The sequence below is a fragment of the Hypomesus nipponensis genome, chromosome 18 (assembly GCF_054491055.1).
Source record: "Hypomesus nipponensis isolate SF chromosome 18, ASM5449105v1, whole genome shotgun sequence".
Taxonomy (NCBI): Eukaryota; Metazoa; Chordata; class Actinopteri; order Osmeriformes; family Osmeridae; genus Hypomesus; species Hypomesus nipponensis.
In genome coordinates this window covers 20,292,501-20,305,905 of record NC_140378.1, presented here as the reverse complement: position 1 = coordinate 20,305,905, position 13,405 = coordinate 20,292,501, and the positions used below count along the sequence as shown (strand labels likewise).

Below are 13,405 nucleotides of genomic sequence, written 5' to 3'. Positions count from 1 at the left end.
TATCTCCTACGTTGCACTATACTTCTCTTCTCACCTGGCTTGCTGATCTCCCCCGTGCTGTCGTATTGTACTCTACTAGAGGTATAATCATGTTAAGTAGCAAACTATCATCACATACAAATGAGATCTATCAAAAAGCTGAAAGTATCTCAAAGGTGTATTTCATCTGGTCTGGTCTGGCCTGGTGTTTATAGATGTGTGGCATCAAATCAAGTCTTTTTTCAGTCTTCAACGCTCCAATCTTTCAAATCAACCCCCCCCCCCACCCCCACACACACAGTGAGACACACACAGAGAGGTCTTTGATGCCCCCCTCATAGGAAGACATGCCAGTTTGGTCTGATTAGTCCAGTCATCTCTGCTCTCAGCAGGGCTTAGGGGGAGGAGGGGGAGGAGAGGGGCAGAGAGGGGAGGAGGGGGGAGGAGAGGGGTAGAGAGGGGAGGAGGGGGGAGGAGAGGGGGGTGTAGAGAGAAACAAAGGCAGACAGTGAAAGACACGAGAGCTGAGAAACATTGTGTATGTGTAAGAAAGTGAAAAGTGTGTGTGTGTGTGTGTGTGTGCGCAGCTCAGCAGCATCAGTGTGGTCTCCATGCTCCTCCAGAGAGATAAAAGCTCATGGGTAATTGGATTGGAGCAGGATACCTCCTGACCAATTAAAACCCACAAATAATGCTCCGGCTCGGAGCAGGCTGTGAGCAGGCGACATCAGAGAAGGTGTTGCAGAGCTGGAGATAAGACACACACACATCCTCCCCCTCCCCCTCCCCCTCCCCCTGGCCCTCCCCCTCCCTCTCCCGTTGGCCCTCCCCCTCCCCCTCCCCCTGGCCCTCCCCTCCCCCTCCCCTCCCCCTGGCCTGCTCCCAGACAGGACACACCCATTCACCATGTAGGGACCATCCCTCCAGGTCTCCCTCCATATTTGTGATCCAGATCCAAGGAGCCAGGAGGAGAAAAGGAGGACGGGGGAGAGGAGGAGGAGAGGAGGGGGGGAGAAGAGGAGAGGAGGGGAGGGGAGGAGAGGAGGGGGGAGAAGAGGAGAGGAGGGGAGGAGAGGAGGGGAGGAGGGGGGAGAAGAGGAGAGGAGGGGAGGGGAGGAGAGGAGGGGGGGAGAAGAGGAGAGGAGGGGAGGGGAGGAGAGGAGGGGGGGAGAAGAGGAGAGGAGGGGAGGGGAGGAGAGGAGGGGGGGAGAAGAGGAGAGGAGGGGAGGGGAGGAGAGGAGGGGGGAGAAGAGGAGAGGAGGGGAGGGGAGGAGAGGAGGGGGGAGAAGAGGAGAGGAGGGGAGGAGAGGAGGGGAGGAGGGGGGAGAAGAGGAGAGGAGGGGAGGGGAGGAGAGGAGGGGGGGAGAAGAGGAGAGGAGGGGAGGGGAGGAGAGGAGGGGGGGAGAAGAGGAGAGGAGGGGAGGGGAGGAGAGGAGGGGGGAGAAGAGGAGAGGAGGGGAGGGGAGGAGAGGAGGGGGGAGAAGAGGAGAGGAGGGGAGGAGAGGAGGGGAGGAGGGGGGAGAAGAGGAGAGGAGGGGAGGGGAGGAGAGGAGGGGGGGAGAAGAGGAGAGGAGGGGAGGGGAGGAGAGGAGGGGGGAGAAGAGGAGAGGAGGGGAGGGGAGGAGAGGAGGGGGGAGAAGAGGAGAGGAGGGGAGGGGAGGAGAGGAGGGGGGGAGAAGAGGAGAGGAGGGGAGGGGAGGAGAGGAGGGGGGAGAGGAGAAGAGGAGGGGAGGGGAGGAGAGGAGGGGAGGAGGGGGAGAAGAGGAGAGGAGGGGAGGGGAGGAGAGGAGGGGGGAGAAGAGGAGAGGAGGGGAGGGGAGGAGAGGAGGAGAGGAGAAGAGGAGGGGAGGAGCAGGGCAGATCTAGAAAAATATTCATGGGGTGGCAAGAGGATGGCAAGAGATTTTGAGGGGTGGCCCCCCCGTGGCAGAAGTATATATGCTGATTTAATAGAAGAATGTGCAAACAGTTTGAAGTTTGTTGGTCGATTTTGACAAAGATATTGAAGATACACTGAAAATTGTGTGTATTCAAATGTATGTTAGGTTTTTCGGCATTCAGGCTGTCTACTCTTTTACCCCGGTCCCTAAATATGACACGGAGCCTGAACGGATGTACGAATATTAACGTCTGTTGAATCTCCAATATAAAACTGATTTCACCTCAGTGTCAGTCGGTGCAGTGGGGAGGGTGGTTGGAGTCGTCGAGTGCTGCATTCACTTGCAGTGGGATATAAGCAGGCCCAAACATAATTCGCAAGAGCAGAATTCCGTCAAAAAACGTGTCCACTTATAATTAATTGCCCATTTCCACCAGTGTAGGTAGTAGCCTAGGTCTGTGATAGCAATCAAAGGAAGTCTGTCAACCCCGAAACTGATACAGTAACGTTTAGGTTAGTGTAGACAATATTTAAAAGTTTGTCAAAAATGCCCAGATTCATCCCTGAAGAATTGACACAGAAACACTTATCAACCAAAATTACAGGAATAGACAGGCCAGGGAGTTTTCAGGCGATCTTTATGAGGATCGAGGAATCCTTTTCTGCAAAGTCTGTCAACATTCAATCTACCATATTCGGCGTCAAACTGTTGTGGAACTCTTGTGTCGGTAGCTCCGACACAAGAACAGGAAGGCCATCGGAATTCTGCAGATTTTCACTCTGAATAACCACAGAAAATGTGAAAAAAATCCACAGATTTTGTTTGGGCTTGTATATTAGAAATTCGCTCTCGCAAATGTCCGACTTGGCGGAGTGGGGAGGGGGGTGGGAGTCATCTAGCGCTGCATTCACTTGCAGTCAGATATTAGAAATGCGCTCTGGCAAATGTCTGATGAGCCGCAACTTTTCTTTGGTTTCAAAGCTGCCAACTGGGGTGGCAGCTGGGGTGGCAAGGCTACTTTTAGGGTGGCAGTTGCCACCCCATGCCACCCCGATAGATTTGCCCCTGGAGAGGAGGGGGGGGAGAAGAGGAGAAGAGGGGAAGGGAGAAGAAGAGAGGAGGAGGGGAGAGAGGAGGAGGAGAGGGGAGAGGAGAAGAGGGGAGGAGAGAGGAGGAGAGAGGAGGGGAGGATTAGAGGAGGATGAGAGGAGAGGAAAGGAGAGGAGAGGGGAAAGGAGAGGAGAGGGGAAAGGAGGATGAAAATAGAGGACTACAGGAAGAGAGGAGGAGAGTTCTCCACAGTGAAGCTGTAGGATTACAGGATCTGTGTTGACATCTGCTTTGAGTGACACACCTTCCATCTACCTGTTGTTGTGTAGATGAGGTGTGTATGTACAACATGAGAGCGCTGTGGACAGGGAGAGAGAGGGAGAGTAGAGTGATATGGGTCTTCATGCTAATGTAGCATTATGGGTCTTCATGCTAATGTAGCATTATGGGTCTTCATGCTAATGTAGCATTTGCAGCTGGAGAACCACATAATTACCATCCTCATTCAACCAAGCCTGTTCTTACAAGCTGCCAACAGGTGTAAACATCTGCTACACACACACACACACACACCCATCATGGATGGAGTCAAAGGGCTCCAACACATCAGACAGAAAACAATGCGTGTGTGTGTGTGTGTGAATGTTTGTGTGTGAGTGTTTGTGTGAGTGTGAGTGTGTGTGTGTGAGTGTGAATGTTTGTGTGTGAGTGTTTGTGTGAGTGTGTGTGTGTGTGTGTGTGTGTGAGTGTTCTCACCTCCGAGGTGTTGACCCGGCCCTCCTGGAAGGAGCAGTCGTTGGCGTTCTGGGTGCACATGTGGCGGTACTTACACCAGTGACACGGGAAGTCAGCATTAACACAGGACAGACACCTGAGGGGTGGAGGAGAGAGGGGGGCGAGACACACAGACAAGGACACATAGAGAGAGCGAGAGCGGGAGACAGAGAGAGAGAGTATTAAGGGTTAGATCAGTAGCTTCACCTTATTAGAAAAATTATGTTAAACAATGTAGAAAGAAGACAAGTAAGGAAATGGGGAGAAAGGAGGAGAGAGGAGGGGAGGAGAGAGGAGGGGAGAGAAAGGGGAGGAAGAGAGAGGAGAGGGGAGGAGTGGAGTGGAGGAGAGAAGAGAAGGAAGGAGTGGAGGAGAGGAGAGGGGGGTAAAAAAGAGAGACTAGGAAGGAGGACAGGGTACTGCTGAAGCTTACATTGAAACACCCTGCAGGACAAAGATAAGCCTTTTTCCAAAAACTCCTTTACCCAGAGTTCCGAGCAGGAAGGAACACTGATTAGCAGACCTGCGAGGTTGTTATGGCGACAGGGCGAGAAGAAGGCTCCTCACCACTGCATCACTTTGTTCTAAATAAACACTTGCCTGTGTCTGGCCCTCTTCTCTCTATCCATCTATCTCTGTCCCTCCCTCCCTCTCTCTGCCTCACTCTCTCCCTACCTACCTCCCTCCCTCTCTCTGCTTCACTCTATCTCCCTCCCTCCCTCTCTCTGCTTCTCCCTCCCTCCCTCCCTCCCTCCCTCCCTCCCTCCCTCCCTCCCTCCCTCCCTCCCTCCCTCCCTCCCTCCCTCCCTCCCTCCCTCCCTCCCTCCCTCCCTCCCTCCCTCCCTCCCTCCCTCCCTCTCTCTCTCTGCCTTACTCTCTACCTCCCTCTCCCTCTCTCTACCTCCCTCTCCCTCCCTCTCTCTACCTCACTCTCTCTGCCTTACTCTCTACCTCCCTCTATCTACCTCACTCTGTCTCCCTCTCTCTGCCTCACTCTCTACCTACCTCCCTCCCTCTGCCTCACTCTCTACCTAGCTCCCTCCCTCTCTCTACTTCCCTCTCCCTCTCTGCCTTACTCTCTACCTCACTCCCTCCCTCTCTCCCTCCCTCTCCCCCTCCCTCTCTCTACCTCACTCTCCCTCCCTCTCTCTGCCTGCCTTACTCTCTACCTCCCTCCCTCCCCCTCCCTCTCTCTACCTCACTCTCCCTCACTCTACCTCACTCCCCCTCTCTCTTCCTCATTCTCTCCACCCTCTCTCTCCATCCACCTCTAGAGAGACTGGTGTGTTAACTGCTAAGAAATGGGCTTTATTGGGAGTTGTAGTTCTTCCTCTCCCTCCAGACTACTGATCCTAATAAATCTGTGTTAGATGGAGTGTGACCTTTGAACCTAGCTGATTACCCAGCAGGCCATGGGGCCAGAGGAGCTTAATGTTTGTCTGTGTGTGTGTGTGAGCAGTTTGGTCCGGGTCTCTGGGGCAACAAGACCCCCTCCCACACAGAGCACATTGAGTGGGTGGCCGGCTAGGCCCGCTGGAGAGCCTGGGCCCACGGTGAGCCTCCAGCCTGGCAGTGAGAGCCTGTCCTGGGGGAGAGGGCTCAGGCAGCCCCTTCCCCTTCCCCCCAACCTCTATAAGTGGATCTCTCCACAGATCTCAGGCCTGCATGTATTAATTCCTTTCAGATGAAAATGAGTATTGTGGACAGACGGAAGGGCTAACCTTTCAGCAGCGCGCACACATTATATCACACAATGGACACAATCTCTCTCTCTATCAGTCTCTCTCTATTTCTTCCTCTCTCCCTCCTGTCCTTGTCTATCCCTATGCTTTTTCTGTCTCCCTTCTGCTCCTTCCCTCCCTCTCCTCCCTCTCCATAATAAATGCATTCAGCTCTCTCCAAACCACAATTACACCATGACATTCTCTCTGCGAAGCAGCTCTAATATAATCATATAAGTACAGTAAACACACACTCTAAAACACACACACTCACAATCTCTCTCTCACACACACTCACATATAATGGTACAATCATATCAACTCAATAAGTCCAGTCCTGTTTTAATGTTAAGCATGTACCATCCCTGCCTGCAGGGGACATAGCTGGGTTAGACCTGCTGGTGTCCAAGACCACCCACTATGTGTGTGTGTGTGTGTGTGTGTGTGTGTCTGAGAGGATGTGTGTGTGTGTGTGTGTGTGTCTGAGAGGATGTGTGTGTGTGTGTGTGTGTGTGTGTGTGTCTGAGAGGATGTGTGTGTGTGTGTGTGTGTGTGTGTCTGAGAGGATGTGTGTGTGTGTGTGTGTGTCTGAGAGGATGTGTGTGTGTGTGTGTGTCTGAGAGGATGTGTGTGTGTGTGTGTGTGTCTGAGAGGATGTGTGTGTGTGTGTGTGTGTGTCTGAGAGGATGTGTGTGTGTGTGAGCGAGTGTATTTGTGTGACAGTGCGTTTGTGTGTGAGAGTGTGTGATAGTGTGTGTGTGTGTGTGATAGTGTGTGTGTGTGTGTGAGAGTGTGTGTGTGTGAGAGCGTGTGTGTGTGAGAGAACAGCGCGTGTGGCTGTGCCCTGGTCTGTCAGCCCACACACTCCTGGGTCAGGGGTCACATGGGAGAGTGTGTGGGTTCTGCCACACTAGCAGCATGCTGTGGTGAATATTCTACTGTAATGTGGGTTACACACACACACACACACACCCTGACACACACACACACACCCTGACACACACACACACGCACCCTGACACACACCCTGACACACACCAACACACACACAGGAATTATTGGCAGTACGGCAGGCTTTGATGATAGGATGTCCAAGGAGAAGAGAGAGAAGAAAAAAAGAAGAGAGGAGAGAAAGAGAGAGAGACAGTTAAAGAGAGAGAGACAGTTAAAGAGAGAGAGACAGTTAAAGAGAGAGAGACAGTTAAAGAGAGAGAGACAATTAAAGAGAGAGAGACAGTTAAAGAAAGACAGTTAAAGAGAGAGACCGTTAAAGAGAGAGACAGTTAAAGAGAGAGAGACAGTTAAAGAGAGAGCTAATTAAAGAGACAGATCCCAGATTTGAGGAGACATAACTCAGGATGGTAAAACAGTATCAGTGACATCAGAGGAGCTCCAAGTCATTAAGCAAATGACATTAAGATTCTGATCTCATCACACACACACACACACAGCAGTGAGGAGGCAGCAGGACTTACGACTGGTGCACGGTGCAGTTGTAGAAGACAAAGTCCACACTAGCAAACTTCATCCCCGTCTCCTTAGACTTCAGATACAGCTTCACTACACGCTTGTCACCTAGGAAACAGGCACCGTGGAAGCACATGACAACAGCATTCTAGGGACTGTGTTAACGTGAATGAACCTGAACACTCCCATCCAAACATTCGACCTTGAAACATCGAGCCGACAAATTCTAAACGGAACATTCCAACCTAGGGGTGGAACGGTACACTGAAGTCACGGTTCAGTTCATACCGCGGTTCATACATCACGGTTCGGTTCATACCGCGGTTCAGACATCACGGTTCTGTACGAGTTCGGTACAACGGAGGGAAAAGCAAAATAAACACGGTTCCTCTACGAGTGAATACGGGCACATCGAAGATGACATGTCAATTCCGATTGCGTCGGTGATTTTTTATTGGCCCTATTTGGATGTGTATCTAAAGGCTGGTTAAGCACTGTGGGGAGGAGAAGTTGGACAGTTTTTTTTTGGTCTTGTTCCAGTGATTGGCACACCTGGGTGATGGTGTTGGATATGTTTAGTCATTTAGCACACGGTCTTATCCAGATGAGTTATGTGTTAGAATGTTAGGTGTATTTCTACTCACATTCCCCACAACTGCTGATCAACGCCGACACACAGTGCTTGTCTTATCCACCACTCTCTCGCCTGTACTACTGTAACTGAATGGGAAACCTACGTTTTCCCAAACTTGCGATCTTAAAGAGGCCGGGGGGTCCTCTGTCTCTCGTGTGTCACCACCACTCACCATACTGGTCCTTAGTGCTGCTAGCCTCGCTGACTCACGGCAGCACCAATCAGAGCTTCGGAGCTAAAGCGGGGCATTAGGTGTCCCTAAAGAACACGAGTATCTAACAGTAGTTCCGCATTACATTAATTAATTTGCACGTTGCCAGTTGTATTTATTTTTATACCGTGTATTCTCTGTGTCATTTCATGCACCGAACCGTGACGCCTGTACCGTTTTGGCTCAATACAAATACATGTATCGTTCCATCCCTATTTCAACCTCAACTTTCTGATTTGAATGTTCTACAAAAGAATATTCGAACACAAAGAAAAACATTTTGTATCCTAAATGTTGTAATAGGAATGTTGTCTGTGTGTGTGTGTGTGTGTGTGTGTGCCTCACCGTGGTCCCTGGTGAAGGGGGCCACATCCCGGCTGTGAGGGGACAGACAGTACACCCGCCCCCCAAACACCTGAGCCTCCGTCTCTGTGAAGTCCTGGAAGGAGCAGTTCACCCCTGCTGACAGGTTAGGAACATTCTGGGTCTGCAGCACCAACTACAGGAGGGGGAGAGGAGAAGAAAGGGGAGGAGAGGGGAGGAGAGGAAAGCAAAGGGGGGAGAGAGGAGGAGTTAGAAAATGTGAGCATTGATGACACATGTAATCACACAAATTAAAAGATCAAATAAAAAATAAATTTAGTTTTGAAGAAAAAGTTTCAAAAGGTTTGAAAATTATTAGCAAAAAGAAGTTTAGAAAGGTTGAAAAAATATATTTTTTTTTTTCAAAAAATAGGTGTGCATCATTGATGAGTACTTGATGAGGACTCTACTAAACTGTGCTCTGCTCTGCTTTACTCTGCTCTGTTTTAGGCTTCTCTGTTCTCCTCTTCCCTCTCCTTTCACTGTGTGTGGAAAAAAAAGTTTTCCCCCCAAAAGTTTCAAATCGTTAAAAAAATGTTTTCGAAAAAGTTTCTAAAGGTCAAAAAAAATATTTTTATAAAAAAAAAATTGGGGAAAAAAAAAGTTTCTAAAGGTTTTAAAATATTTTTGATAAAAAGTTTCGAAAGATTGAACATATATTTTCGAATATATTTGAGATTTACTTTTGAAAATAGGTTTGCTATTCTGTGTTAAACTGTCTCAGTCATGTTGTTCCGAGCCACACAGACCTGGACTTCAGACATGGTGACAGACACGTTGGCAGGCTGCACAGACAGACGGACACACTGCTCCACCCTGGAGGCAAACCTCTGGGGCTCCTCTGCACGCTGACAAGAGTCTCTCCTGGAGCACCTGGGGAGGAGAGGTAAGATCTGGTGACTCAAGTTGATCCCAAACTGTGTGTGGTGTGTGTGTGTATGTGGTGTGTGTCTGTATGTGGTGTGTGTGTGTGTATGTGGTGTGTGTGTGTGTGTGCGTGTGTGTACTTACAGGTTGTGAAGGACACACCAGCCACAGTGAGGATCTCCCGAACCCAGACAGGAGCTGCAGGAGGTATACTGCTCACAGCTCTCCACTGGTACTCTGCTCACCTACACACACACACACACACACACAATAAAAAAGTGTTATTCACTTGATCTTGGGGTCTGGTGTTGTGTACGTTATGTCCACCTCATCTTTATTCATCAACAACTCTCTCCCCCCCCCCCCCCCTCCCCTCCACTCCCCCCCCTCCCCTCGGGGTGACAGATGGATGGACAGACAGACGTTCTTGCAATGCTGACCGCCTCCGGCTAACACCAGCAGAACAGCTATTCTGGAGGGATGTGTGTGTGTGTGTGCGTGTGCGTACTGCGTACGTGTGTGTGTGTAGGTCATGGAAGGTTTGTGGTGCCTGAAGCTTTGACCACAGTTCCTCCTGTCAACTGACTGAAGGATCAGAGAGGAGAGAGAGAACAGAGAGAACCGAGTCGGCAGCTATACTAGGATCCCAGAGTAAACACACACACCCAAGTCACAGCATCTAGTGGCAATGCTGACCGTACCACAGAGACTATAGGAGATGATGGAACTGAACTGAGGGAGGGAGGGAGGGAGGAATAGAGGGAGGGAGGGAGGGAGGAATAGAGGGAGGGAGGGAGGGAGGGAGGGAGGGAGGGAGGGAGGGAGGGAGGGAGGGAGGGAGGGAGGGAGGGAGGGAGGGAGGGAGGGAGGGAGGGAGGGAGGGAGGGAGGGAGGGAGGGAGGGAGGGAGGGAGGGAGGAATAGAGGGAGGGAGGAATAGTGGGAGGATGGAGGGTTAGACTTAGACACATGGAAGGCAAATAGAGGCGGGGGTGGAGGGGGGGTTGGAGAACTGGAGGGATGGCAGAAGGAGATACAGAAACTCACAGATGAAATTGTGTCTGATATTTCATTCCACATGTGTGGGAGTGGCTGGGCATCAGCTGCAGTAATTGGCCCAGCTGAGCCATTAGGAATGTGCTATCATAGCAGAATACTGTGATGGATGGATCCTTCTAGAAGCAGAGCCAGCCAACACACACACACACACACCATCCCCAGGAGAGTAGGCCATTGTTCTGGTCGCCAAACAAATAAAGACCAGGCCTCATTTCACCACCAAACTTTAAAAACCAGACGCTCTCCTCTTCCCCCTCCTCCTTCTCTCTTATTCTCCCTCATCCCTCTCCCCTCTCTTCATCTCCTCTCCTCATCCCTCTCCTCTCCTCATCTCCTCCTCATCCCCTCCCCTCATCTCCTCTCATCCCCTCTCCTCTCCTCATCCCCTCTCCTCCTCATCCCTCTCTCATCCCATCCTGTGAATGACTCACGAGATGAACGTCATTTACCTGAGCCTTGAATCAAGTTGTATTAGCTGTGATGTCATTTCCTGACTTAACACACAACCACATCAGAAGCTGTACAGAAACTCTTCCAATTGAATTTAATTCCTGGAGGTAACCAAAGAAAGACAGAGAAAAAGATAGTGAGAAAGAATGACAAAATAGAGATAGAGATAAGGAGAGAATGTTAGGGGCCGAGAGAAAATTGGAAGATTGAGATTGAAAGAGAGAGGGAGGGGGGGAGGGGGAGAGGGGGAGAGAGAGCGAGAGCGAGAGGGGGAGAGAGAGAGAGAGAGAGAGAGAGAGAGAGAGAGAGAGAGAGAGAGAGAGAGAGAGAGAGAGAGAGAGAGAGAGAGAGAAAGAGAGAGAGAAAGATACAGGGAGAGGGAGAGATAGAGGGCCAGACAGAATGAACATAGCACAGTAAATGATAGTGTAGACTATATCACTGTCACTGTCAGCGAAAGATCATCTGTCACGCTTCTCAGCATATCTTAAACACACACACACACCAAGCACACACACCCCACACCCACGAGCACCACACACGCAGCACACATACCACACACACCACTTCCTGCTCCTAACCAGAGTCACGCTGATCTGCTCAACTATAATAAGACGTCCGCTTTCCAAATCAGATCAGTCAGCTGATACATCCTTTAGACATTAGATCAGAGGAACACACACACGCAAACTTATATAGACACACGCACACACACACACACGCACGCACACTCTCTGTAGCTCTCTTCCTCTTTCCTTTCCTCACTTGTTCTCCCTCTTATAACCCCTGCCTCCCCGTCTTATAACCCCTCCCTCCCTCTCCCTCTTAGACCCCTCCCTCCCTCCCTCTCCCTCTTATAACCCCTCCCTCCCTCTCCCTCTTATAACCCCTCCCTCCCTCCCTCTCCCTCCGACCATAAGACAGTCATTACATCACCAAGGAGACCATCATACAGTCATCACATCACCATGGAGACCACACTCTTGCATATTAACACTTGCACGTACTTCCTGCTCTACACCAGGTCACATGACCTGACCTGGAGATGACGCAGCAGGGTCACATGACCCTGTGTGTTTGCCCCCCCCCCCTCTCTCTGTATAAATCATGTATAAATCCAGGGCTAATTGAAATCTGGTTCTTGCCACAGTTGCAAGCAGCTTAATGTAGTCCTGGGCCAAGCAGAGCCAGGGTGGGGCTCAGTTTGCTGGGAGAAAGGGAAAGGGAGGGAGAGAGAGGGCAGGAGGGAGGGAGGGATAGAGAGGGGGGAGGGAGGGAGAGGGAGGAGGGAGGGAGGGATAGAGAGGGGGGAGGGAGGGAGAGTTGACCTCAGGTCTACCATCATTCTCTCCCTGAACAGTGGGAGCCGGAGAAAAAAGAGAACTCTTTGAACCAATTACATTTCCCCACCCCCTCTCTTCTCATCTCTTTCTTCCACTAGTCTCACTGTCTTTCCCCCTCTCAGGAGATAACCCAGACAAGCAGTTCTGAGTCGTCATGAAAGCCCTTTCAGAGAAAGAGAGAGACAGAGAGAGAGACAGAGAGAGAGACAGAGAGAGAGAGAGAGAGAGACAGAGAGAGAGACAGAGAGAGAGAGACAGATATTCTCGTTTAACATCTCTGCCAGTGATCGAACATGGTCATTTCCTGTGTCAGAGCTTCTCCAATCAGATCCATTTATATCAATTACACCTCACTTCCTCTCTAAAGACTCTCAAATACACACAGTCAACGTGCTCTACTGAGGAGGAGGAGGTGGAAGGAGGAGGAGGTGGAAGAGAAGTAAAGGAGAAAGAGAGGAGGAAGAAGAGGAGAAGTTCTATTAATGAAAAGACTCAAGCTGTGAGTGTGTGTTTTTGTGCATGCATGCATGTGTGTGTGTGTGTGTGTGTGGGGGGGGGGGGGAGTTGTGCATGCGGGTGTGTGTGTGAGATCCAGTTCAGTACAGTAGGCTAAGACCCAGGAGAGGATGTGGCCTTAATGGAGACATGTGATCTCTGGCTGTTCTTGCCATCTTATAAATAAAGCTGTCAGATTCAAATGCATGAGCAGGAAGTACAGCATCCCCCAGAGCAAAGCGGTCCAGTACGGTGGCCCATATGGACCATATTCATATTCATCAATTACAGCACATGGGAGTCTTTGTAAAGGTGTGTGCGTTTCTGTAATGTGTACGAGTGTATATGTTTGTGTGTGATTGTGTGTATGTATCTGTGTGTGTGTGTGTGTGTGTGTGTGTATGTATCTGTGTGTGTATGTGTGTATGTATCTGTGTGTGCGTGTATGTATCTGTGCGTGTGTGTATGTATCTGTGTGTGCGTGTATGTATCTGTGTGTGCGTGTATGTATCTGTGTGTGCGTGTATGTATCTGTATGTATCTGTGTGTATATGTGTGTATTTTTCTGTGTGTATATGTGTGTATTTTTCTGTGTGTATATGTGTGTATTTATTTGTCTGTCTGTGTGTGTGTGTGTGTGTGTGTGTGTGTGTGTGTGTATTTATCAGTGTGTGTGTATAAGGGAGCATGCCAGTATTGACGAGGGAGTCTCTTTAATGAGCTTTCAAGAGCAGAACCTCCTATTAGAGCTAAACCAGATCCTCATCGGGCAATCAGCGCCTTACTCCACCCTTTGGTGTTAATTAGCGTGCCGTTAAAAGACAGGAGAAATCGCCTGCATGTTACTGCCACCATGGGTGATTTGAGGAAAAGAAAAAGAAGGTTCAGCGAACAGGAGATAGAAATATTGGATCACAAAGTTACAGCCAACATTAACATGTTACCAGGAAGAACTACACCTCTCCTCCCATCTCTTTGCAGCACACACCCACTCTCCCTTATACCCTCCCAGCAGCGCTAATCTGCGCTAATCTGCGTTTTTATTCAAGTGCGCTGCCTTTGTTAATGTGGTTTTATGTCCTTACCCGCTATTTTACGCCTGAAATGGGCGCA

The 13,405-nt window shown here is 50.1% G+C and overlaps 1 protein-coding gene across 2 annotated transcripts in view; it reads right to left on the bottom strand.

Annotated features, from left to right (window-relative positions):
• LOC146252638 (plexin-A1-like) overlaps window positions 1-13,405 on the bottom strand; it is a 98,448-nt gene that overhangs the window by 32,550 nt on the left and 52,493 nt on the right. For both annotated transcript variants that reach the window (XM_084679499.1, XM_084679501.1), the window contains 5 exons: window positions 9,091-9,191; window positions 8,829-8,952; window positions 8,062-8,215; window positions 6,880-6,979; window positions 3,666-3,780 (listed from right to left, as the gene is read on the bottom strand). In XM_084679499.1, coding sequence (XP_084535625.1) covers window positions 3,666-3,780; window positions 6,880-6,979; window positions 8,062-8,215; window positions 8,829-8,952; window positions 9,091-9,191 — 594 coding nt within the window. The remainder of the gene's footprint in view (window positions 1-3,665; window positions 3,781-6,879; window positions 6,980-8,061; window positions 8,216-8,828; window positions 8,953-9,090; window positions 9,192-13,405) is intronic.